Genomic DNA, 25,154 nt, shown 5'->3' on the forward strand with positions numbered 1-25,154 from the left:
ATGTCTGCTCTGGGGAGATAGGGTTTTGTGTGATCCCAGCCAGGCCAGCCCTCCTCTCCAGGACTCTCCCCAGGAAAACCCTGTCAGCCAGGGGGTCCTGGCAGCTCCCTTCTGCCCTGGGGAGAAGCTTCCAGCAGGTACCAACACGCTGAACTAGTGACCTCGAACTGCTGTGGGCTGCTGAGCACTCCAGCCTTCCTGCCTGGGGGGGGACCCTGCCTGCCTGTCGGGCTCTGGGGCTGCCGGGGGGGGACCCCGCCTGCGCATGAGGCTTTGGGGCTGCTTTGGGGGAGGGTGACCCTGCCTGCCCATGGGGCTCTGGGTCTGCCGGGGTGTGTGACCCTTTCTGCCCATGGGGCTGCCTGGGGGGACCCTGTCCACCCGTGGAGCTCTGGCAGGGGCGCCTCTAGACATTCCACCGCCCCAAGCAGGGCGGCATGCTGCGGGGGGTGCTCTGCTGGTCACCGAGAGGTCCACCGGAGCCGCCTGCCGCCCTCCTGGTGACCGGCAGAGCGCCCCTCGCGGCATGCTGCCCCAAGTACACACTTGGCATGCTAGGGCCTGGAGCCGCCCCTGGGCTCTGGGGCTGCCTGAGGTGGGTGACCCTGCCCGCCCATGGGGCTCAGTCCCATGCTAGCTGCATGTTCGCGTTGGTCCTGCAGGATGCTGCACAGAGGCCTGTGTGGTGCTGCTTCACCCCCAGCTGTTAGCTCTCACCCCCAGAGCTACGTCTACACAGGGCTAAAACCCTGTGGCTGGCCTGGGCTCTGGCTGTAGGGCTGAAAATCACTGTGCAGAGGCTCAGGCGCCCTGCAGGGTGGGAGGTCCCAGAGCTCAGTTCCAGCCTGAGCCCAAACGTCTGCATGGTGATTTGTTCTCCCCAGAGCCCAAGTCAGCTGGCTTGGGCCAGCCACGACCATGCTGCGGAGCTTTTATCCCTGTGCAGACGGACCTGGGTCTGTTTGTGGCTGGGTGTTTCCTAAGCCTGTACTGAGGGCGGGTGACCAGGCCCTTCCTCAGCCTGGAGCAGGGGGCCGGGGGGCCCGGCACGATGGGGAGGGGAGCTCTGCGCTGGGAGATGGGGCAGGTAGGGATCAGTCAACAGACGGGAGTTCTTCTCGGCATGATCTTGATCTTGTCCTGGGGGACTCACCAACACAGGCTGTTAGGGAGGCGGGGTCCCCGGGCTCCATAGGGCTGCTCCAGCTGCAGTGACACTGGCTGCCAGGATGCTCTGGGGGACAGGAGGTTTCCAGCATTTCGTGCCTTGTTCTGGTGGGAAAGGGGCCAGAACATGGGAATCCAGCTGCTGTCAGGAGCCTGCTGTCTGGCTCCTGGATGGGGGCAGCTGGACGAGGTCCCCCTGGGAAAGGGACTGTGGTTGGCTCCCAGTGGCAGGAATGGGAGTCCCTGTCTCAGGAAGGTCTGAACAGGCCCTGCCCTGCTTGACACGGCCCTTGTCCCCACAGCTCAGCCCACGAGGCCTTCATGGAGCTTGGGAACAAGCTATCCCTGGTCCGGCAGGGGGAGGTGAGTGGGCATTTCCTGGGCTCTGTGGGATGGGATCCCCGGGGGGGCCCAGCAGAGTGCACCAGGCCATGACATGCTGTGATCTGACCCGCAGGGCGAGAAGTACGTGGTGCTGTAGCAGCACTCCCAGGAAGCGGTGCCTGGCCCGCCGGCCAGCATGGCCCTGCGGGAGGGCCCACGGGCAGGGCCAGAGGAAGGGCCTGCATTGCCCCACATCCTGATCACTGACTTCAGTGCTTCGGTGAGACACAGGGAACCTTGGACCCTGCCCCATGGCACTGCCATGGGCTTCCCCCTCCCTTGGCTCCCTGGCCCTTTCCCATCACAGCAGCCCCCCACATCCCCTGCCCCAAGGGGACCTGTGTGATCCTGGGAGCTTGGGGAGGGCACGTAGGGTGCTGCTGGCTGCAGAGGTGGGGATCGGGCTCAGGCAGGGCACACGTGCTGTGCAGCTCCCCGAGGCCCCGTGGTGAAGGGGGGCTGAGGGGTTTGGCCCCTGCTGTGGTGCCAGGCTGGGTTTGGGGCTCTCCCCTCAGGCAGCTGCCCCACCCTGACCCACCTGAGCTCAGGTGCTGGGAGCCAGGGGCTCCCATGTTCCAGATCAGGCCCTGGCGGGAGGGGAAGCGGGAGAGCTCTGGGCCCCAGGGGGAGAGCTCTGGTCTGTAGAGGGATGGGAAGGGCGAGAGCTCTGGGTCCTGGGGGTAGATGGGCAGGGGGAGAGCTCTGGGTCCTGGGGAGAGGGGAAAGGGAGAGCTCTGGTTTGCAAGGGGACGGGAAGGAGGAGAGCTCTGGGCCGGGGCCCCAGCATGGAGCCCAAGGGGCTCTGTTTCACTGCAGCCTTCTCAGCCCCTGTGCTCCCAGCTAGTGGTGGAGACAGACCCACAGGCAGCTCATCCTGAATTCCTCCCTTGGCATGTCTCCTGGGGGGCAGAGCACTGCAGCCTGGGGCAGCCTCGAGGGGGTCCCTGCTACAGCCCCCAACCCACAGCCTGGGCCTGAACCCCCAAGAGCGGCAGAGGAGGATGCAGAGTGTCTCTCCAAGGTGAGGGTGCCCCGCAAAGTAGCCAGTGGTGCGGGAGGAGTGAGGTTGGGGCTCTCGCACCCAGGCAGGACCCCCCAGGGATGCATGGGGTAGAAGGTATCTGACCCGGGGGAGGGGTGTGCTGTGGGAGACACCCCCGGTGAATGGGCAGAGAATGGCATATGTTGGTGGGCGACCGTGGTCTTGGGGGCATGGGCAGCAGGTTAGAGCCCCAGGTGTTTGGGGGGCACAAAAGAGAGATCCTGAGCAGGAGTCTGGGGTCACTGGCAGCTGCCAACGCCTGATCTGCCCTGCTAGCGGGATCCATGGGGGAAGGGGGAACCGCACCCTAGTGTCTCCAAGGACACGTGCTGGGTGGTCCACGAGGAGGCAGCGCTGAGGCCTCCTGGCGCTGCAGACGAGGAGTTGCTGGGAGCTCCTGGGCCGTGCTGCTGAGGGACTGAATAGGGGTGCTGGGGAATTGCAGGGGCTGGGCCGGGCCCCGGCAGGGATTCTGTGTGCTCTGCAGGTGCCAGCACCCCTGTGGGCCAGCCGGGGTCTGGTATGACCAGACATGGCAGTATTCCTGGCCCCGCTCTGTGGAGCAGACAGATCCCAGGGGCCTGACCCCAGGCCTGACTCTGCTGGCCGAGCAGGTTGGCAGCTCCTGGGTCACTGCCACACGGAACCCGGGTCAGTCCTGGGCTGCGGAGAGCCTGGCACCCAGACAGAGGGCTGGCAGGCAGTGCAGGGAGGTTCCCCAGAAGTGGGCAGCTCTCTACCCCTGGAAGGTGGGGGAGGAGGTGGGGCTGGGGACTTCCCCCAGCTGTGGTGTCCCTTGGTGCTGTCAGAACGGGCAGTGGGCACTGGCTGCAGCTGCGGCACTCCCCCTCCCCCATGTGTGGGGAGAGCGCCTTCTCCGGGCAGCCCTATGCACCTCCCTCCCTCTCCCTCTGCTCTCCCGGCAGCCTGAGTTGGAGCAGGATGCCTCCGAAGATGGAGGGAGCAGCCTGGGCTCCAGCTCTGTGGCGGTGAGTAGTAGGCAGGATGGGGTGTCTGATGCCCAGGATCGGTGCTATGCCCCCAGCCGTGGAACAGTCTCTAGGACAGGCCCCATCAGTGCCAGGCCCTCCAGCCCCCTGGGATCTCCCTCTTCCTGCCCATGCAGCCCCCCCCACCTCCTTAGACAGGACCTCCAGGGCTCCGACCCTCCTGCTTGGCACCGTGAGCTCTGCTCAGCCAGTCCCACTGAGCCAGCCCCTGGCAGAGACTTGTGCGCCCTGCCGGAGTGACTGCACCTTGCCCAGCCTTCCAGTGACACTCGCACGCGCTGGCACAACAGGCGGGTTTGTTCGTCCCCCGGACACGGCACAGGGAGGCCGTAGGGTGGCCCAGAGAGAGGGAGGCTGAAGCACAGACTGTTCTGGTGAGCCCAAAGGCCAGGCACGCTGCAGAGACCTCCGTGTTCAGGCTCTGGGTCACTTCCCAGGTGAGAGCCCCGACTCCTTCCGGCAGCCGACGCTGAGCCCCTCCTCGCTTCATCCCCGTCCTGTGTTCTCGAGCTGGGGTCTGCCCATCTTCCCTGCTGAGAGGTGGGAACCCGTCTCCCTCTGGGCCTGTGAGCCCCCCTCCTCCCAGCCCTGCGGGGCCCCGGTGCTGCTGAGAGGTGGGAACCCATCTCCCTCTGGGCCAAGGGCCAGTGTGACCCACCCCCCGGCCCTGCGGGGCCCCGGTGCTGCTGAGAGGTGGGAACCCGTCTCCCTCTGGGAACTGTGAGCCGCCCCCGCCCTCCCCGCACCCCCGGCCCTGCGGGGCCCTGGTGCTGCTGAGAAGTGGGAACCCGTCTCCCCCTGGGCCTGTGAGCCCCCCTCCTCCCAGCCCTGTGGGGCCCCGGTGCTGCTGAGAGGTGGGAACCCGTCTCCCCCTGGGCCTGTGAGCCCCCCTCCTCCCAGCCCTGCGGGGCCCTGGTGCTGCTGAGAAGTGGGAACCCATCTCCCTCTGGGCCTGTGAGCCCCCCTCCTCCCAGCCCTGCGGGGCCCCGGTGCTGCTGAGAGGTGGGAACCCGTCTCCCCCTGGGCCTGTGAGCCCCCCTCCTCCCAGCCCTGCGGGGCCCTGGTGCTGCTGAGAAGTGGGAACCCATCTCCCTCTGGGCCTGTGAGCCCCCCTCCTCCCAGCCCTGCGGGGCCCCGGTGCTGCTGAGAGGTGGGAACCCGTCTCCCACCCCCCAGATCGAGCCTTGGCCCCAGGGAGCCTCCCAGGATAAGTGCTTGGCCCCTGGGGAGACCCCCCCAGAGATTGGTGCTGGACCTCGAAGAGAACCCCACCAGAGATCCGGTATCTTGGCCCCCGGAGGAACCCCCCAGGATCGATGCTTGGCCCCGGGAGACTCCCCAAGGGTCCTTGGCCCCTGGGGAGACTCCCCCAGGATCGGTGCTTAGCCCCGTGGGCAGACCCTGGGGCCATGAGAGACACCCCTACCCCAGCATGTAAGTGTCAGGCGGGGCTCAGCCATGAGAGAAAGTTGAGGGAGTTCAGAGAAGAGCAAAGAGGGCCAGAGGTTGGGGACTAGACAAGAGCCTTGGCCCCCCACGTGGGTGGGGCGAAAGCCTGGGCTCCAGGGGATCTGGGCCAATGCCAAGCGAGCTGGCAGTGGAGTTGGAGGCAGAGTGTGGGCTGTTGCCAGGGAGCCATGGCTGAAAGGCTCGCTGGGGCGGTGGACCCCAGCTGAAGGGAAAAGGGAGTGCTTTGATTGAAGTCTGTCCTTACCTAGGAGAGCTGTGGGTCAGCGCCTGGAAGACACCGCACATGCTTGTGCTCATTAGCCTGCGTTGACCTTCCCGCTCCCGTCCTGGCCAGAGCTAAGCGGGCTTTGTACATGTTAATATTCCTGAGAAGTGTGATTAGTCGTGTTTATTCGGATCCAACCCTGGGAGATAATCCACTTGAGCAGGGACACGCCGGGCGGTGTTCCCATCTGGGCGCTCATCTGCTCCCAGGCCCCTCCCTAAAACAGCTGCTCACAGCTGCCTGCAACCCACGCCTCTCCTGGCCTGCTCCCCAAAATCTCAGCTCCGCCCCTCCTTGCCTGGGCTTCCTTTGTCTGTTTCCTGGGACAGTTCCCAATGAAGCCAGAAGTCTCCGCCTTCTCCCTCAGCAGTCCTGCCAGAAATGGCCCAAGGCTGTGGGGGCGGGCAGTCAGGCAGGATATATCAGTTTGTATTCCCCTGTGTATTTGTTCGGTTTTCCTCTCCCTGTGCTAACAGGATGGGGGTTTGTGGCTTAGCTTCCCTGTTGGCATCAATGGCTGAGCAACGGATTCGTTAACCAATTTATCAGCAGGCTGCCCAGAGTGATTCAGGGAGCCTGGGGCCAAAGGCAATTGGTGGGGGCCCTTCCATAAACAAAAAGTTGCAATAGCTAATAAGAATACTATATTCTCATGGGGGCACCTGTGGGCCCAGGTCCTGGTCAATTGCCCCACTTGTCCATCCCCTCTCTGGGCAGCCGTGTTAATCAGCCCAGCCAGAGTGTTTCCAGAACTCGCTCTGACCACAGCTCCTGAGAGAGATGCTGGCTGCCTCTCATGGACTGTGGGCAGATTTCAGCCAGCAGTGGCCCTTGGCACTCTGGGTGTGGGGGGCCAGCCAGCTCGTTCTGGGGCTCGCAGGCAGGCCTTCTGGCCTGGACCGAGAGCTGGCAAAGGTGATGTGTCCGCCCGCCTGGTCCTGTGCAGAGCTGGTCTGCACACACAGCTGCAGTGGTTTAAGTGAAGGTGTAACTCGAAATGGATCTTGGTGCAGGCCTGTGTTGGAGAAGGACCAGGTGGCCTCATTCATTTGATTCCAACCTCTGGGTGGAGGAGGTTGCACACAAGAAGCTGCTAGAGAGGTTCATTGTCATCACGGAGGGAGCGGGGAGGAACAGTCACAGTTCTTTCCATGTCACAAAGGTCAGAGCAGGCTGCAAGGTGCCATGCTGGGAGTTGTGTGGTTTAATCTCGTTATTGTGATCTGAGCAGGAGGTGGGCAGGGTGGCAGGCGAACGGGCAAGCTGACGGGAAGGTACTAGTCCAGGCTGGAGATGGCAAGACGTAACCAGGGGAATGACAACCAGATTGTCTCACTTCAGCTGTGGTGTTCAGTGGCACAGAGGAAGGTGCTTAACACCATCCACGGGACGTGCTGAAGTTAGACAAGTGAGGAAATACGGTGTAATTTTTCAAACGCTGAGGTGTTTCCCACTGGAAATGACTTCCTGGGCAGGGGTGGGTTCCCATCACTGACTCCTTTAAATCCAGATGAGAGGTTTTCCCCAAGAGCTCTGCCTTAGGAATGGTTTGGGGCAGGTCTCTGGGCTGGTCAGACTGGATGATCACAGTGGGCCCTTCTGGCCTTGGAATCCGGACCATGGTGGCAAATGGGAGTCAGTGGCAATAAACACAGAATGATGCACATTGGTGGGGACAGTTTGACACCTCCTAGATTACCTGCCAGGGACGGGAGCTGGGTGCCACTGCAGACAGCAGTGGGAGACCTGTGCTCAATGTGCAGCTGCAGGCAGAAGAGCTGCACCAGGGCCGAGGTGGAGAATAACATGGGGGATTGTTCCAGCCCCTTGCTTCAATCGATGGTGCGGATCTGTGGGAGCGCTGGCCCCCGTCGCACACAGCTGGGGGGTCAGGGAAGGGTGAGAAATGAACAAGGCTGGAAAACTGAGCCACAGCACAGGCACAGGGAACAGCCAGTGAATCAACAGGTGGGAAATTCAGAACTGATACAGGAAATTCTTATCACGCATTTGTGTAATTAACCTGTGGAACTCACTGCCACAAGAGGTCATGAGACAAGAACTTGGCTAGGTTCCAAGGGGGATGGAGCTAGACTGTTCTAGCGGTACCTGATGACAGAACAAGGAGTAATGGTCTCAAGTTGCAGTGGAGGAGGTTAGGTTGGATTTAGGAAAAACTTTTTCACTAGGAGGCAGTGAAGCACTGGAATGGTTTCCTAGGGAGGTGTGATCTCCTTCCTTAAGAGGATTTAAGGTCAGGCTTGACAAAATCCTGGCTGGGATGATTTAGTTGGGAACTGTGTCCTGCTTTGAGCAGGGGATAGACTAGGATACTTCCTGAGGTCTCTTCCAACCCTGACATTCTATGATTCTATGATCCCTGATCTCCAGAGATGTTACAGTTATGCTGACAAAATGTTTGGAAGAGTTCCAGGGTCTGACCTGATCTTGACTATTTGGAGATCAGGGTGAAACCTTTGTGGGGCCAATTCTCCTTGTGACTGACTGTAGGATCCTCTGACATGTCTGGGCTGGCGCTTTTGGAGACTGGGCAATGAGTCTCAGGGCTGAACCTGTGTTGCCGTCCTGTGTCTCTCCTGGTACCCTTGCAATGTAACCTGGCAGGTGCCAGTAAGAGGTGGGCTTGTCTCTGGGAGCCAGCTTCACCCAAACTGGCCTGGCCCCACTGGGGGTAGGATCTGGGTGACGGCTCTCTGGTGCACACTGCCTGAGCCGACCCCCTAGTAGACTGCCCTCAGGCAGCTCCTGAAGGACATTGCCTTGGGGGCTGTTGAGCAGGGATGGCTGGGCCCCCAGACCCCTTCCAGCCCCAGGGCCCTGTGCAAGGGTCACGTTAAACTAGTACTTCCTCCCCTCTGTGAAGCTGTCAGCTTGGCAAGTCTGGTGGAGCCCTGGAGGGGTTCCTGTCTGGATGTCTGCTCTGGGAGATAGGGTTTTGTGTGATCCAGCCAGGCCGCAGTCCTCTCCAGGACTCTCCCCAGGAAACCCTGTCAGCCAGGGGTTCCTGGCAGCTCCTTCTGCCCTGGGGAGAAGCTTCAGCAGGTACACAACACGCTGAACTAGTGACCTCGAACCTGCTGTGGGCTGCTGAGCACTCAGCCTTCCTGCCTGGGGGGACCCTGCCTGCCTGTCGGGCTCTGGGGCTGCCGGGGGGGGACCCCGCCTGCGCATGAGGCTTTGGGGCTGCTTTGGGGGAGGGTGACCCTGCCTGCCCATGGGGCTCTGGTCTGCGGGTGTGTGACCCTTTCTGCCCATGGGGCTGCCTGGGGGACCCTGTCCACCGTGGAGCTCTGGCAGGGGACGCCTCTAGACATTCCACCGCCCCAAGCGGGCGGCATGGCTGCGGGGGGTGCTCGCTGGTCACCGAGAGGTCCACCGGAGACCGCCTGCCGCCCTCCTGGTGCCGAGAGCGCCCCTCGCGGCATGCTGCCCCAAGTACACACTTGGCATGCTAGGGCTGGAGCCGCCCCTGGGCTCTGGGCTGCCTGAGGTGGGTGACCTGCCCGCCCATGGGGCTCAGTCCATGCTAGCTGCATGTTCGCGTTGGTCCTGCAGGATGCTGCACAGAGGCCTGTGTGGTGCTGCTTCACCCCCAGCTGTTAGCTCTCACCCCAGAGCTACGTCTACACAGGCTAAACCCTGTGGCTGGCGGCTCTGGCTGTAGGCTGAAAATCACTGTGCAGAGGCTCAGGCGCCCTGCAGGGTGGGAGGTCCCAGAGCTTCAGTTCCAGCCTGAGCCCAAACGTCTGCATGGTGATTTGTTCTCCCAGAGCCAAGTCAGCTGCTTGGCCAGCCACGACCATGCTGCGGAGCTTTTATCCCTGTGCAGACGGACCTGGTCTGTTTGTGGCTGGGTGTTTCCTACGCTGTACTGAGGGCGGTGACAGCCCTCCTCAGCCTGGAGCAGGGGCCGGGGGCCCGGCACGATGGGGAGGGAGCTCTGCGCTGGAGATGGGCAGGTAGGGATCAGTCAACAGACGGGAGTTCTTCTCGCATGATCTTGATCTTGTCCTGGGGAGTCACCAACACAGGCTGTTAGGGAGGCGGGGTCCCCGGGCTCCATGGGCTGCTCCAGCTGCAGTGACACTGGCTGCCAGGATGCTCTGGGGGACAGGAGGTTTCAGCATTTCGTGCCTTGTTCTGGTGGGAAAGGGGCAGAACATGGGAATCCAGCTGCTGTCAGGAGCCTGCTGTCTGGCTCCTGGATGGGGGCAGCTGGACGAGGTCCCCCTGGAAAGGGACTGTGGTTGGCTCCCAGTGGCAGGAATGGGAGTCCCTGTCTCAGGAAGGTCTGAACAGCCCTGCCCTGCTGACACGGCCCTTGTCCCCACAGCTCAGCCCCGAGGCCTTCATGGAGCTTGGGAACAAGCTATCCCTGGTTCCGCAGGGGAGGTGAGTGGGCATTTCCTGGGCTCTGTGGGATGGGATCCCCGGGGGGGCCAGCAGAGTGCACCAGGCCATGACATGCTGTGATCTGACCGCAGGGCGAGAAGTACGTGGTGCTGTAGCAGCACTCCCAGGAAGCGGCGCCTGGCCCGCCGGCCAGCATGGCCCTGCGGGAGGCCCAGGGCAGGGCAGAGGAAGGGCCTGCATTGCCCCACATCCTGATCACTGACTTCAGTGCTTCGGTGAGACACAGGGAACCTTGGACCCTGCCCCATGGCACTGCCATGGGCTTCCCCTCCCTTGGCTCCCTGGCCTTCCATCACAAGCAGCCCCCACATCCCCTGCCCCAAGGGACCTGTGTGATCCTGGGGCTTGGGGAGGGCACGTAGGGTGCTGCTGGCTGCAGAGGTGAGGATCGGGCTCAGGCAGGGCACACGTGCTGTGCAGCTCCGAGGCCCCGTGGTGAAGGGGGCTGAGGGGTTTGGCCCCTGCTGTGGTGCCAGGCTGGTTTGGGGCTCTCCCCTCAGGCAGCTTGCCCCACCTGACCCACCTGAGCTCAGGTGCTGGAGCCAGGGGCTCCCATGTTCCAGATCAGCCTCTGGCGGGAGGGGAAGCGGGAGAGCTCTGGGCCCAGGGAGAGCTCTGGTCTGTAGAGGGATGGAAGGGCGAGAGCTCTGGGTCTGGGGTAGATGGGCAGGGGAGAGCTCTGGGTCCTGGGAGAGGGGAAAGGAGAGCTCTGGTTTGCAAGGGGACGGGAAGGAGGAGAGCTCTGGGCGGGGCCCCAGCATGGAGCCCAAGGGCTCTGTTTCACTGCAGCCTTCTCAGCCCTGTGCTCCAGCTAGTGGTGAGACAGACCCACAGGCAGCTCATCCTGAATTCCTCCCTTGGCTGTCTCCTGGGGGGCAGAGCACTGCAGCCTGGGCAGCCTCGAGGGGGTCCCTGCTACAGCCCCCAACCCACAGCCTGGGCCTGAACCCCCAAGAGCGGCAGAGGAGGAGCAGAGTGTCTCTCCGGTGAGGGTGCCCCGCAAAGTAGCCAGTGGTGCGGGAGGAGTGAGGTTGGGCTCTCGCACCAGGCAGGACCCCCCAGGGATTGCATGGGGTAGAAGGTATCTGACCCGGGGAGGGGTGTGCTGTGGGAGACACCCCGGTGAATGGGCAGAGATGGCATATGTTGGTGGGCGACCGTGGTCTTGGGGGCATGGCAGCAGGTTTAGAGCCCCAGGTGTTGGGGGCACAAAAGAGATCCTGCACAGGAGTCGGGTCACTGGCAGCTGCCAACGCGCATGTCTGCCCTGCTAGCGGGATCCATGGGGAGGGGGAACCGCACCTAGTGTCTCCAAGACACGTGCTGGGTGGTCCACGAGGAGGCAGCGCTGAGGCCCTCCTGGCGCTGCAGACAGGAGTTGCTGGGAGCTCTGGGCCGTGCGCTGAGGACTGAATAGGGTGCTGGGGAATTTGCAGGGGCTGGGCCGGGCCCCGGCAGGATTCTGTGTGCTCTGCAGGTGCCAGCACCCTGTGGGCCAGCCGGGGTCTGGTATGACCAGACATGGCAGTATTCCTGGCCCCGCTCTGTGGAGCAGACAGATCCAGGGCCTGACCCCAGGCCTGACTTGCTGGCCGAGCAGGTTGGCAGCTCCTGGGTCACTGCCACACGGAACCGGGTCAGTCCTGGCTGCGGAGAGCTGGCACCCGACAGAGGGCTGGCAGGCAGTGCAGGGAGGTTCCCCAGAAGTGGGCAGCTCTCTACCCTGGAAGGTGGGGGAGGAGGTGGGGCTGGGACTTCCCCCAGCTGTGGTGTCCCTTGGTGCTGTCAGAACGGGCAGTGGGCACTGGCTGCAGCTGCGGCAGCTCCCCTCCCCATGTGTGGGAGAGCGCCTTCTCCGGAGCCCTATGCACCTCCCTCCCTCTCCCTCTGCTCTCCCGGCAGCCTGAGAGTTGGAGCAGGATGCCTCGAAGAGGAGGGAGCAGCCTGGCTCCAGCTCTGTGGCGGTGAGTAGTAGCAGGATGGGGTGTCTGATGCCCAGGATCGGTGCTATGCCCCAGCCGTGGAACAGTCTCTAGGACAGGCCCCATCAGTGCAGGCCCTCCAGCCCCCTGGGATCTCCCTCTTCCTGCCATGCAGCCCCCCCCACCTCCTTAGACAGGACCTCCAGGGCTCCGACCCTCCTGCTTGCACCGTGAGCTCTGTCAGCCAGCCCACTGAGCCAGCCCCTGGCAGAGACTTGTGCGCCCTGCCGGAGTGACTGCACCTTGCCAGCCTTCCAGTGACACTCGCACGCGCTGGCACAACAGGCGGGTTTGTTCGTCCCCGGACACGGGCACAGGGAGGCGTAGGTGCCCAAGAGAGAGGGAGGCTGAAGCACAGACTGTTCTGGTGAGCCCAAGGCCAGGCACGCGCAAGAGACCTCCGTGTTCAGGCTCTGGGTCACTTCCCAGGTGAGAGCCCGACTCCTTCCGGCAGCCGACGCTGAGCCCCTCCTCGCTTCATCCCGTTCTGTTCTCGAGCTGGGGTCTGCCCATCTTCCCTGCTGAAGGTGGGAACCCGTCTCCCTCTGGGCCTGTGAGGCCCCCCTCCTCCAGCCTGCGGGCCCGGGCTGCTGAGAGGTGGGAACCCATCTCCTCTGGGCCAAGTGGCCAGTGTGACCACCCCCCGGCCTCGGCGGGCCCCGGTGCTGCTGAGAGGTGGGAATCCGTCTCCTTGGAACTGTGAGCCGCCCCCCTCCCCACCCCCCCGCCCTGCAGGGCCCTGGTGCTGCTGAGAGGTGGGAACCCGTCCCTCTGGGAATGTGAGCCCCCCGCCGCCGCCTCTGGCCCGCGGGCCCCGGTGCTGCTGAGAGGTGGGAACCCGTCTCCCTCGGGGCTGAGGGTGAGCCCTCCCTCCCCCTGGCCCTGCAGAGCCTCAGTGCTGCTGAGAGGTGGGAACTAGGCATTGATTAATTGCAGTTAACTCACACAATTAACTCAAAAAAATTAATTGCAGTGATTTGCACTGTTACTAGAGTACCATTGAAATGTATTAAATATTTGTGGCTGTTTTCTACATTTTCAAATATATTGATTTCAGTTACAACACAGAATACAAAGGGTACAGTGTTACTTTATGTATTTTTTATTACGAATATTTGCATGTAAAATGAATAAAAGAAATAGTATTTTTCAATTCACCATCATACAAGTGCTGTAGTCAATCTCTTTATCGTGAAAGTGCAACTTATACAAGTAGATTTTTTTTGTTACATAACTGCACTCAAAAACAAAACATGTAAAACTTTAGAGCCTGCAAGTCCACTCAGTCCTACTTCTGTTCAGGCCAATCGCTAAGAGAAAACAAGTTGTTTACATTTACAGTAGGTAAATACAGCCTACTTCTTAATTACAATGTCACCAGGAAAGTGAACCAGGCATTCAATGGCATTTTTGTAGCCAGCATTGTAAGGTGTGAGATATGCTAAACATTCGTATGCCCCTTCATGCTTTGGCCACCGTTTCCAGAGGACATGCTTCCATGCTGCTGGTGCTCATTACAAAAAATAACACATTAATTAAATTAGTGACTGAACTCCATGGGGGGAGAATTGTATGTCCCCTGCTCCGTTTCCCACATTCTGCCATATATTTCATGTTGGCAGTCTCAGATGATGACCAGCACATGTTGCTCGTTTTAAGAACACTTTCACTGCAGATCTGACAAAAACACAAAAGAAGGTACCACTGTGAGATTTCTAAAGAATAGTTACAGTCTCCAGCGGCCAGGTTTAAGACTCTGAAGTGCTGTCCAAAATCTGAGAGGAATGAGGTGTGGAGCATGTTTTCAGAAGTCTTAAAAGCGCAACACTCCGATGCAGAAACTACAGAACCCAAACCACCAAAAAAGAAAATCAGCCTTCTGCTGGTGGCATCTGACTCAGATGATGAGAATGAACATGCGTCAGTCTGCACTGCTCTGGACTGTTATCAAGCAGAACCTGTCATCAGCACAGATGCTTGTCCTCTGGAATGGTGGTTGAAGCATGAAGGGACATGAATCTTTAGCACATCTGGCATGTAAATATCTTGTGACACTAGCTACAACAGTGCCATGAGAATACCTGTTCTCACTTTCAGGTGACGTTGTCAACAAGAAGAGGGCAGCATTATCTCCTGCAAATGTAACTTGTTTGAGCGATTGGCTGAAGTAGGACTGAGTGGACTTGTAGGCTCCAAAATTTTGCATTGTTTTATTTTTGAATGCAGTTATTTTTGGACATAATTCTATGTTTGTAAAGATTGCTGTGCAGTCCTTGTATTCGGTGAATTGTAAAATACTATTTCTTTTGTTTTTTGCAGTACAAATATTTGAAATAAAAATAATATAGAGTGAGCCCTGTGCCCTTTGTATCCTGTGTGGTAATTGAAATCAGTATATTTGAAAATGTAGAAAAGAGCCAGAAATATTTAAATAAATGGTATTCTGTCCTTCTTTAACAGCACGATTAATTGCAATTCATTTTTTCAGTTGCCTGACAGCCCTAATGGGAACCCATCTGTCTCTGGGCCGAGGGCCATTGTGCCCGGCTGGGCCCCGATGCTGCTAACTGTCACTCACTGTGTCTCTTCCCCCAGCTGGACCCCGTGGAGAAGGAGTGGCTGCAGGGGGCAGCCAGCGGGCACCTGCTCACCCTGAGTCACCTGCTCAAACAGGACCCGTCCCTGGCCACCAGGAAGGCAAGTGTGGCCCTCATGCCTGGCCTGATGTGCTCAGCCAGTCTGGGGAAAGCAGGAGGGGTTCTGTGCCCGACCCGCTGCTCTGTGTCCCAGAGTGGGGGGCTGCCCCAGCCCTAACCTGAGCTCACCCATTTTCTCTCTCTCTCTCTCTCTGCTCCCGTGGGATGTGCTGCAGGACTTCACCTCGGTGAGTACAGCGCCATGCCAGGCCCATGCTCCCTCCAGCCCTGACCTGGAGCTGGGTCGCCCAATTCCTCTGTGCTGCCTTGCAAATCCCAGAGGGGCCTGGGACCCCAAACTCCTGTGAAATCCCAGCACCTCCTGCAGCTAATGAACCCACTGGCCTCACCTGTTTGTCCCCTCCCTGCCCTCTTGCCCCCCCATCCTACAGTCTCTGATTTCCTGCTCTCTGTCTCTCTCTCTCCCTCGTCGCTGACCTGCTGGGCTCTGGTTCCGGTGCGGCTCAGGGGGTAAGTCGGGGCCGTGGAGCTGGCTGCTTCTGCAGAGGCTCAGGGTGGGGAGTGTTGGGGTTCGTTGAGCCCTGGTCCCTGGCGGGATCCCCAGTGCCCAGCAGGGAGCCTGGGGATCTGAACGGGAGCCCAGCCCAGCCCCAGGGGGCAGTAGCAAAGCAGTCCAGCCAGGGAAGAAGGGGGGTCCAAGGCCCGAAGAACAGCTCTCCCCAGGGGCTTCCAAATCCAGATGCTTGGAGGCTGAGTTTCCTGCCCCAAATGGAAGGTTTGGGCTGGCCTCCCCCACGTTGGACCAACACCGCACTGGCTCTGGGGGCCCCATGTGATGCTTCTAACATGTCTCCTTCTCTGCCCCGTCCCTTCCACCCGTCCCTGCCGGTGCCGGCGCCCATCTCGGCCGGGAGCAGTTTGTAAGTATGAGCCTTCTGGGACCCCAGGATCAGCCTCGCCCCCTCCCTGCTGCATTCCAGGGCCGGGGCTCCCTGGCTCCTCCCAAGCGAGCTGAGTGCTGGCAGAGGGGGCGCTAGGCAGGGGGCCCCAGTGGGACACTAGCACAGAGTGGGCAGATGGATTCAGCTCAGGGCTAGTAGTCAGGACTCCTGGGTTCTGCTTCTGGCTCTGATGCTGGTTCAGTGTTGGGCCTTCACAGCCAGCCCCTTCCCTGGGCCTCAGTTTCCCCATCTGATGGGCCTGAAAATAGTTCCTCCTTCTCTGCACTCACCTAGGCCTGCCCCACTGTCACTGGTCTCTGCACAGGGGCTAAACATAGTGACTCCCTCCCCCCCCCCCCCCTTCAGCTCCCTCTTCAGCCCCATGGGAAAGAGCCATGGAGCTGGCCAGGGGAGAGGTGCCGGCATCTGTGTTCTGCCCATGTTTCCCACTGGAGGTGCGCTGAAGGTAGATCCTCTGCTCTGGATGAGTGGGGCAGAGAGTGGGGCAAAGGTGGCTCTGCCTGAGCCCAGCATGGTGGGGAGCAGGGTGAGCGAGGCTGGGCTGGGGGGGCCAGCAGGGGGTCTGAGCCCAGCCCTGCCTCTCCCCACAGACAGCGCTGCACTGGGCGGCCAAGCATGGCCAGGAGGACTTGGCCTCGCTGCTGGTGGCTGCAGGAGCCGATGTCAACTCGCGATCGGTGAGTTCCCGGCGGGCTCGGGGCCCTGTCCAGCCCCAGGCAGGAGACCCGGGCCCATGGCCTCCCACCTTCCTGAGTGAGGTCTGGAGGGTGGGGTCCCCAGCCTGGGGAGCTGAGTGCCGAGTGGGGCAGAGCCCTGGGAGGGAGCAGTGCAATCACTAGACAAACTAGGCAGTGGCCTAGACAGGGCCGGCACTTCCATTTAGGGGGCAATTCGGCGGCAGAGGGTCCTGCCGTGCTCCGGGTCTTGGCGGCAATTCTGCGGCAGGTCCTTCACTCGCTCCGGGACCCACCACTGAAGTGCCCCAAAGACCAGGAGCGTGGAAGGACCCCCACCTAGGGCGCCAAAAACCCTGGCGCCGCTCCTTGGCCTAGGGCAGCAAGGAGTTGGGGGCACTCAGGGCCGTCCTCAGGCACAGGCAGCTGCGTAGGGCACCTGAAAATTTGGGGCACCACTGGGTCTTAATGTCCACCCCACTGGCCCTTCCTATCCCTGTTCTGACCCTTCCTGCAGGCTCCTGGGAAGGGGATCTAGTAGTTAAGAGAAAAAGTCTCCAGCCTGCCAGAGCTATTAACACAACACTGAGACCATTTAACAGGCATTTGCCAAGCCCCAGGTATCTACTGTCAGTTTCTGAATGTACTGACAAAACCAGTTGTGCGTCACTGTAATGTTTACTCAGAACATGTCAGTCTGAGGGACCTTCGTTTAAAATTTGTTTTAAAAATATTTCATTAGCAATAGCTGGACAAAGAGTTTCCCTTTCTTTACTTCTGACTATCTGATGAACTAGTTTTAAGCAAAATTCGTTCCTTAGTAAGATATAAAATCCTTTGTGATGCCTAAAATCTTTGGAAACATATTTTTTTAAAGTTGGTGAAATTTCATAAACTTGTATTGTTATGGAGATCACACACAGTAAATTAGTGTCCCTTTTTCTAAAAGCAAAGAACATTGTTATGAACACACTAAACCTCTGTGATTGATTAATTTAAAATAATGTTGGTTTCAGTGAGTTACGTATGTAGTAGCCTGGAATGAGTACATTTAAGAGTAGTTTAAAATATAAAATCAGCTTAGAAATACCGATTAAGAAAATATAAAACAGAGAAGAGTTGCATCATGTATTCCATAATATTTCATGTTGTGTTCAGCAGGACAGCTGACTCACCCTTACTACAAAGTTTTTGCAAATAAATGTCTGACAAACTTCAGAGCATATCAAAAAACCTGTGGTTGACATTTTTTCCCCCCAAGTTTAGCACTTTTAATTGGGTACCTTCTGTGTGTCCATTCTGCGAGAGGGAAAGGGTACAGGGGTCTCTGCAGGGAACTGCGACTCTGCCACCGTGAGGTGGGCTGGGCTTCTTGTTATTCTTTCTGCCTTGTCCCTTTGCCCCCCGCCCCAGCCAGGCTGCAAGCTCAGGCTGCCATTGGGCATAGGGGCACCAGTTTAATAACACTACACAGGGCCCCATAAATCCTAAGGACAGCCCTGGGAGCACCAAAAAGTGGTGCCCTGGCTTGGCAGGGAGGAGCCACCTTCCAGAGGCACCAGAGAGCCAGAGCGTTGGCTTGTGGGGGCAGCGAGCCCCAGCCATGGAGGAGCCGGCAGCCCTGCAAAGGCAGCAGCGCTGCTAGCGGAGAGCAGCCGCGCCCCCTGCCCCTCCTGCCCAGGCTCTGGCCTGGCACCTCCCCAGGGGGCTCCTGCAGGCTGCAGCAGATACATGTGGGCAGAGGCCCCCCGTGCACCCCCCAGCTCCCCCTTCGCCGTGCTCAGGCTCTGTGGCTCCCGGACATGTGAGTTGCCGCCGGGGCAGGAGGCCCTGAGCCTGCTCCAGGAGGGGCAGAGGCAGCGGTGGTAGCTCACACTCCTGGGAGCTGCAGAGCCCAAGCACGGCGAGGGGGGCGCTGGGGAGGCGCATGGGGGCCTCTGCCCACATGCATCTGCTGCAGGAGCCCCCAGAAGGCGGCTGCTCCCTGCCGAGCTGCTGCAGCGGCCCAAGCCCAGCAAAGCCAGTGAGTGGACTCGAGGCGGGGGCTGCTGGGGTGGGGTGGGGTGGGGAGGGATCATGGAGGGGCTGTGCACCCTCCAGGGGAGTTCAGGGGCGAGAAGGGGGGAACTTGGTCTGGGGAGCAGCCCCTGGGCAGGCTGGCCCTTGGGGTCTGTAAAGGCTTGTTGGGATTTGCCCCTCAATGAACCGATGTTACGGGGGGGAGCGCAGGGCAAGGTGGAAGTTTTGCCTAGGGTGCAAAATATCCTTGCACCGGCCCTGCCGGGGGCGGGTGCTGTGAGCAGTGGGGGGGCTGTGATCCATAGGTGCCTGGTTCTAACAGGTTCTTCTCTCCCCCTCCCCACGCTGCTCCCCATGCTCGGACCCAGCACGTGAGTACCTGCCTTTGTGCCCAGCTGCTGTGTGGGTGGGAGGAGCTGAGGGTATGCAGGGCTGCCGGGGGCTTGCCAGGAGACCAGGCGGAGGGGGCTGTGCTGGGCGAGGGCCTGAGCTCAGGTGGGTGGGATGGGGCATGTTGGGGGAGGAGTGGCAGCCAGGGCCCAGCTGGTGCCTGCCCTGCACTGGCAGCGTGGCACTGCATGTGCAGGGCATGAAGAGTTAACTGGAAGCGTGGTCCTGGAGCTCTGCACTAACCCTGTGCTCTCTTCTCCCCACCCCCACCCGAGCAGGGCGTGAGTATGCAGGTGCCCGGGGACGGACAGACGGACAGACCTCGCAGCAGGCTCTTCAGGACAGATTAGGCAGTGGACACTGGTGCCCGGGGGGGGGTGATTGTTGATGCAGCAGGACTGGATGCTGGGGGGGGTCTCACTGGGAAGGGTGGGGACGGGGAGATCAGTAGGGGGCTGTGCTGTGGAAGGGGGCGTTTTTCTGGGATGGGGGGCCTCTCTGAGGGGGTGATGCCCACATCCCCCGGGCGGGGAGATTGCTGGGGGGAGGGGAGTCTCCTGGGCAGCCCCGTTTCCTTCCGCCAGGTCTGGACTGGGGGTCTGAAGCCACCAGTCCCTCGCGTCCTGATGCCTCCCGTGTCCCCTCAGGGCTACACCCCGCTGCACATTGCTGCTCTGCACGGGCACCGCCAGGTCATGGACCTGCTCATCCAGAGCTACGGTGAGCAGGACCTGCCCCCCTGCCTCGGGCCCTTCCCCTCTGATGACACACGGCACGGGAAAGCGCTGGGAAGGGGGTTGGGTGGGGCTGAAGCCAAGGCCCTGCCTGCTGGGAGACTCCTTGGAGCCCGCTTGGTGCAATCTCCACCCTGGGGCCAGGTCACCTGGGGTGGGGGGGCAGTGCCCACCGGGCCAGGGCTGAGCCGTGTGTCCTGGCAGGTGCCAAGCAAAACGTGCGGGATTACAGTGGGCACCTGGCCAGACACTACCTGGGAGCAGAGAAGCCGCGGGACCGAGCTGCCACGCTGCCCCGTGAGAAATGCCCCTTGTCTGTCTGTCTGTCTGTCTGTCCACCCTTCAAGGGGCCCCTTCCCCCAGCTCCAGGGGTTGGGCGCCTCCCTCGCGGCCTCTCCAGAAGGCGGGTCCATGGAGGGGGGCCGAAAGCAGTGTGTGCATGGGGGGAGGGGCACACAAGTGGGGGCAGGGCTTAGCCTGGCTACCTGGGGGGAAGGGCCATGCAAAGTGCTGGGCATTCCCTGCTCGGTGCCACCATGTGCACCCGCTGAGCCGCAGCTGTGCCCCTAGTGCAGGGGGGGCAGGGCAGGGGCTGCCAGGCTCTGTGGGGGGGGGTTGTAGACCGTGCTGGGAGGGGGCCGCATCTCCTGCCCTGACCCTGCCCTGTCCTCTCTCTCCCCCAGATTTGCCAGCGGTGCGCGGCAGGAACAGGGCGCTGGCCTGTCTGCCCTTGCCCAAGGGCAGTGGCCAGGCCCGGAAGCGCTGGGGCTCTGCCGAGGACCTGACGGAGGAGGAGGAGCGGGGGCAGGCGCAGCACCTCACCGTGCCAGCCTCATACCGCGCCGTGCGCAAGTTCTCCCGCTAGGGGGGCCGGCTCCCAGCCCCAGCCCTAGTCCCACCCACTGCCAGGGGCTCAGGCAGCCCCGAGGGTGCAGGGTCTGGAGGAGGGCAGTGGATGGGCCCTGCTAGCGACTGCCCAGCCGGAGCAGGGGCAAGAGGCGCCGTGTTTCCCAATGTTCATACTCACACAGCCCCTCCCACAGCTGGATGCCCCTCAGTCCTGACCTGCAGCCCCTGCTGTCCTGCCCTCGCGCTTCCTGTCTCCACCAACACGGGGCTCACTCGGTTACCGCCCGGCTGCTGGGTCTGCCAGCGCCATGCACCGTGCCAGGTGCCTCACCCAGCCCCCGGAGCCCCACACCCTTGCCTCTCTGCTTTTTTCTAATGGATCCTGACACTGAAATAAAACACTACGTGCAGCTGTAGGTCTGCATCTGCGTCAGCCCTGGCCAGGTGCGGGGGCAGAGGCCTGAACGGCCCTCAGGGTCAGGGGCACCCTCCCACCAGGGACTGAGTGAACAGTGTGGCTGACGGCAACGGGATTCCTGCAATCAAGACTCCTCAGGGGCAGGGCAGGTGGCACCAAGATGAGATGCTGATGTGCACACGCCCATACCCACCACCTCGCCCTGCCGCTGGGGTCTCGCCTGGCACCACTGAGCAGCTGCTGCTGTGTGGAATCTGCTTCCCAGGCCCCCCTGCCCCTACCACCAGCCCTGCCTCCCCAGGCCCACCGCTGCTGCCCTCCAGTCACTCCCATGGGCCCCAGTGAGGGCCAGGAGGCCAAGCCCATCCCCCCCACATCTTGGTGCTGCAGGACCCCACTGTGCCAGCCGAGCACTATTGCCGTATGCATGGGGTTCCTCCAGCCTAGCACCACGTGTCACCCCCCAGGATGGCCAGCATGGGAGTGTGGTAGTGCCATGACCATGGCATGTTTGACTCACAGGGAACCAGCTGTGCTGGGGGATTTACCATCCAGACAATCTGCGGGCGCTTTAACGCAAGCTGGCACCAGACTGCTAGCCTTGCTAAGCAGCTGTCAATCACCCTGCTGGCCCCACAAGGACCCCCCCCCCCCCACACCCAGTCCCCTATAAAGCTCCCAGCTTTGGGCTCCTTCCCACTGATCCCAGCAGCATGTCAACAGCACAGCTGGTGTTGGGGGAGAGTCAGGCTGGCAACAAGCCAGGGGGCCACAGAGGGGTGTGGGGGGCCCCAGGGCTGCTGCCTCCCCCTCACCACACTGTCCTGCAGCTGCCCTGCACCTACCCAGCACCACAGGATGCCAATCTGCTGCCGCTGCACCTGCATCTCCTTGCACAGCCAGTAAGTGACATACTGCCAGGCCTGGGGTGTTGGGGGAGGGGCAGGGGCTGTCACCCTTCCTCAGAGGGTGCCCTGCATGTGCCCCCCACCCAGTGGGGACAGTGGAGGGGCAGGCAGTTAGCTGCACCCATTGTGACTGGGAGGAGGGCAGGGGCCGAGCACTCGCTGGCAAAGCATCTGCCATCCTGAGTTCAAATGGGGGAGGAGGCTGGTGGGTGGCTCGGGACAGGGAATCAGAATTCCTGGGGTGTAGCCCTGGCACTGGGGGCCGGGGGGCATTGCAGGTGAGTGGTCACAGCTGGGAATCACTGCTCACTCTGCTACTCTCGCCTTGGTCCCCTGCAGCCAGCCGTGTACACGCTGCCCCAGAGACTGGGCCTGGCCTGTCTCCCCTGTGGAGTAGTAGCTGTCCCCGTTGTGGGGTGGCTGAGTGGGGGGGGTAGCTGGCTGTAGGGGCACGCTAACCCTCCCCCAACAATAGTTCCCAGGAGCTGTGGTCCTGCCCTGCCCGGCAGCTCAGGTGGGGGGGCCGCCACACTAGCCACAGGAGCAGAGGTGGGTGCTGGGAGCCCCCCCAGCAAACCCCAGGGGGCTGCTTGTGGCTTTCTGTACTTGGGAGTTGGGGGGTGGGCAGAGCTGGTCCTGCCCAGCACCCTCCTTCCCCTGCCCCACAGACTGTCCCCAGGATCAGCTCAGGAGGTCAAGGGTCTGATCTGGCAGAGCTGGGACAGGCCAGGTCGTCCCCCCCCCGCACCGCTGCTGGAGCAGCCGCAGCAGCACAGTGGGCTGGCCTGGGGGATGTATCCATAGAGTCCAGCCTGCCCCCAGGACAGCACCTAGAGGGGTGCAGGGGCCTGAGGGGCACGTCCCAGTGTGCTCAGCAGAAGACCAGAGAGGAACTGGGAGCCCCAGCAGGCAATGGGGGAAGGACACAAGATTGGCCAGAGCAAAGGCCCTGCTCTCCCCTCGGGGAGCAGAGCCCAACAAATGTGCCAGTCCCATGTGGCTGAACACGGGGCGATGCTCTAGGGCAGGGCTGGGAGCTCAAGGCTTGAGCAATCCACCAGCGAGCCCCTTCCTGCAGCCACCTCTGCACGGAGGGCTTCACCGCCCCGTCCTGTGCCTTCCAGGTGACAGCTGCTTACAACCTCCAGCTCCTACCCGGCCCCGTGCTGTGCACTTCCTGCTCCGGGCAGGGCCTGCCTACGGAGCTGTCCCGAGCCAAGATGGCCACCTCCCGGGAGAGCACCAGCACCCTGAAGGCCTGGCTGGGCCAGCACTTGAGGAACCCCTACCCCAGCAAGGGCGAGAAGGTCATGCTGGCCATCACCAGCCAGATGAGCCTCACCCAGGTCTCCACGTGGTTTGCCAACGCCCGCCGGCGCCTCAAGAAAGAGAAGCAGCTGCATTGGGCCCCCTGCAGCAAGTGGGACAGAGATGTGGGCGAGCACCAGCCCGGGGTGCAGGGTGAGGGGCTGCAGGGCAAGGAGCCAGGTGGCAGCCCCAAGGAGGGCAGCCCTGGCCCCTGCCTGGAGTCAGAGCACCAGCACCCAAGCCCCAAGCTCCATGCTGCTGGGCTGATGCAGGAGACGCAGCCCAAGCTCTGGTGTCTGGCTGAGATTGCGACGTGCCCTCGGTGGGAGCAGAGCAGCCACCTACGGCTGGAGGTGGCACTGCCTGGCTGGGGCCCTGGGCACCAGGGTTGGCAGGGGGAGCCACATACGTCCTACCCCCCCAGCTCAGCCTGGCCCTTCCTTGGCGAACCGAGTGCCACCGAACGCTCCCTCTGTAATGGCAGCAACCGCCGTGGGCCTCACTGCGGGAGAAGGGGCTCAGCCCATGGGAGCCCACGCTGTGCACAGGCCCTCCCAGGTGGCCAGCAGTGCAAGAGGCAGGGGGGGGGCTGTAGGTTTGGGGGATGCTCTAGGGTAAAGAGTGAGTCTGTGGGGCGCAGAGGGCCTGGGGGATGGTTCCTTGAGTGGCTCCCAGAAGCCAGTAAAATATCTCGGGGGTGGGGCTGGAGGTTGGGGAGAGGGTGAGGCCAGGGGCTAGAGCCTGCGGCTCAGGCGACAGTGAGGGAGGCCAGGCAGAGCGGGTTTGAAGAGGCCCCAGGCCCCAGCCCAGGCGAGGTTGCTCCCATTGTGGTGTTGCCAGGGCTCTCACCAGCCACACAGGATGGCAAGCGACAGGCCAAGCGAGGCAGTGGGGCCAGCCCCACGTGCTCAGGTTGCACTCCAGCCACACTGGCCCCAACCTGGGGCCCTGGTGCTCCCCTGAGGGGGCACAGAGCCTAGCTGGGGTTCAGGGGAGGCGCCCACACAGCCAGGGCAGTTGGGCTTTGCTATGGTCTATCTAATAAAGATGAATTAGCAACACGATGTCACCAGCCTCTTCCTGGGCGTTACCAGCCAGCGGGCGCCAGCATCCCCCACCCCCTGACCTAGGGATCCTACTGCCACAAGCTGGGGAGGAGGCGGCACACTGGGGGGGGCATCCATGGAGTCAGGCGGGCTGCAGCCCCCCAGTGGCTTGGCCTCCACTCCACTCACTGCTTAGCCGGGGGCCTGGAGCCCCTCTCCCCCCCCCCAGGGGCTGGGACAGTGTGTAGAGTGGGGTGCTGCCACCATTGAACAAAATTGTAAACCCTGGGTGTGATGGACCCAGGTCCAGACGAGGGATTCAGCACCCCCAGTTCCTGCACCTCTGCCCCCACCCCCACCCCGTGGGGCTCAAACATCCCAGGCGCAGGAAAAGCCTGTGGAACAGCCACTTACAAGCAACTTCCCAGCACCCAGGTGTCTTCGGCAATGGCTCCCCCCTAGTGGCCTTGGGGGTTACGCCATGGGGCCGGCTTTGAGCCTTGTCCTTGCACTTGCAGGACGTTAGCAGTGGGGCCCAGGAGGGCTCTGGCTGCCTGCAGTTGCAGTTTCTCTGGCAATGGCAAGCGCTGCCCCAGGGAACTGGCCTTGCTGGGCTGACGGGAGCTGACTGGGGACCCCACAGCCAGAGGCAGCTCTGGGGCCGCTCCATTCCTTGCTGCCCCAGCCCATAATCCCCATAAGGTCCTGCCCCCAAAGTCAGGGGTGCCGTCTCCCAGAAACGGCTGCCTGCCGCATGCAGCAATAGAGCTGTTCCACCACACTCCCCTCTGTAGACCCAGCCACCCCTGCTCCCCACAGACATCCCCATGAGCAACCCCCAACAGCGGAGTGTTCTGGGAGCTCAGCAGCAGACGGTCTGTCTGGAGGGACCTGGCGAGGCTGGGCTGGGGCAGGTTTCAGGCTTGTGTGGCTTCTCACTGATGGTAAAGGGGCTCTTAGCCTCAGGAGCAGCACGAACTGGGGGGTGGAGCATGGAGACCCAGCAATGTAAACCCCCCTCCCTTGCCCTTCCTGATGGCTGAGGGTTCCTGGCACACACGGGTGTTCCTGGGCTGCAGGGTGGGAAGGACATGCTTGTGCTTTGCAGATCCCTCCCTGTGACAGCAAGCGAGAGTGCAAACATGGCCATGGGCCAGGCTCTCTGGGGCTGAGTTCTCTGGAGCTGAGCTCTCCATGGGCCGGTTCTCCAGGGCTGAGTTCTCCAGGGCCGGGCTCCACAGCTCCATGGCTGTGCGTGGCTCACCATGGCTATAAACCCTCCTGCTACTGCAGCGAACAGTCCACTACTGCACAGGATGGGTCTAGATTATAGCCCTGCTGCCGACCATGGAGACCATGCAGATGCTGGAGAGACCCAAAGCCAGCAGGTCACGCGCCCACTCACCCCTCTGAAGAAGGGTCTGGCAAGCCAAGA

General features: G+C 61.6%; 2 protein-coding genes across 4 annotated transcripts; both read left to right on the forward strand.

Annotated features, from left to right (window-relative positions):
- On the forward strand, window positions 1-20,455 carry LOC116831187 (uncharacterized). Of its 3 annotated transcripts, XM_075072132.1 has the most exons (14): window positions 1-137; window positions 1,470-1,530; window positions 1,625-1,771; window positions 2,462-2,572; window positions 3,520-3,582; window positions 14,350-14,451; window positions 14,627-14,638; window positions 14,919-15,331; window positions 15,964-16,050; window positions 18,389-18,437; window positions 18,735-18,819; window positions 19,104-19,176; window positions 19,395-19,487; window positions 19,874-20,455. In XM_075072132.1, the coding sequence occupies exons 3-11, from the start codon at window positions 1,688-1,690 to the stop codon at window positions 18,804-18,806; spliced, it is 993 nt and encodes a 330-aa protein (XP_074928233.1). In that variant the 5' UTR covers window positions 1-137; window positions 1,470-1,530; window positions 1,625-1,687; the 3' UTR covers window positions 18,807-18,819; window positions 19,104-19,176; window positions 19,395-19,487; window positions 19,874-20,455. The 3 variants fall into 3 exon arrangements, with proteins under 3 accessions (XP_074928233.1, XP_074928234.1, XP_074928235.1); XM_075072133.1 differs by lacking the exons at window positions 18,389-18,437; window positions 19,104-19,176; window positions 19,395-19,487; window positions 19,874-20,455 and having other exon boundaries at window positions 18,732-18,818; XM_075072134.1 differs by lacking the exons at window positions 18,735-18,819; window positions 19,104-19,176; window positions 19,395-19,487; window positions 19,874-20,455 and having other exon boundaries at window positions 18,435-18,519.
- Window positions 19,083-24,245, forward strand: LOC142047755 (uncharacterized). The gene is made up of 5 exons (XM_075072417.1): window positions 19,083-19,176; window positions 19,395-19,487; window positions 19,874-20,038; window positions 22,416-23,354; window positions 24,238-24,245. The coding sequence occupies exons 1-5, from the start codon at window positions 19,083-19,085 to the stop codon at window positions 24,243-24,245; spliced, it is 1,299 nt and encodes a 432-aa protein (XP_074928518.1).
- The last annotated feature ends 909 nt before the right edge of the window (window positions 24,246-25,154 follow it).

Source organism: Chelonoidis abingdonii, chromosome 14 (genome assembly GCF_003597395.2).
Source record: "Chelonoidis abingdonii isolate Lonesome George chromosome 14, CheloAbing_2.0, whole genome shotgun sequence".
Taxonomy (NCBI): domain Eukaryota; kingdom Metazoa; phylum Chordata; order Testudines; family Testudinidae; genus Chelonoidis; species Chelonoidis abingdonii.

Excerpts from the sequence above, each read along its gene's own strand:
- LOC116831187 (XM_075072132.1), top strand. The coding sequence starts at position 1,688 with ATGGCCCTGCGGGAGGGCCCACGGGCAGGGCCAGAGGAAGGGCCTGCA. Across the intron at positions 3,583-14,349 it reads TGGGCTCCAGCTCTGTGGCG|CTGGACCCCGTGGAGAAGGA; the intron begins GTGAGTAGTAGG and ends CTCTTCCCCCAG. Across the intron at positions 18,438-18,734 it reads CCCATGCTCGGACCCAGCAC|GGCGTGAGTATGCAGGTGCC; the intron begins GTGAGTACCTGC and ends CCACCCGAGCAG.
- LOC142047755 (XM_075072417.1), top strand. The coding sequence starts at position 19,083 with ATGCCTCCCGTGTCCCCTCAGGGCTACACCCCGCTGCACATTGCTGCT. Across the intron at positions 19,177-19,394 it reads CCTGCTCATCCAGAGCTACG|GTGCCAAGCAAAACGTGCGG; the intron begins GTGAGCAGGACC and ends GTGTCCTGGCAG. Across the intron at positions 20,039-22,415 it reads AGCCTCATACCGCGCCGTGC|CAATCCACCAGCGAGCCCCT; the intron begins GCAAGTTCTCCC and ends TCAAGGCTTGAG.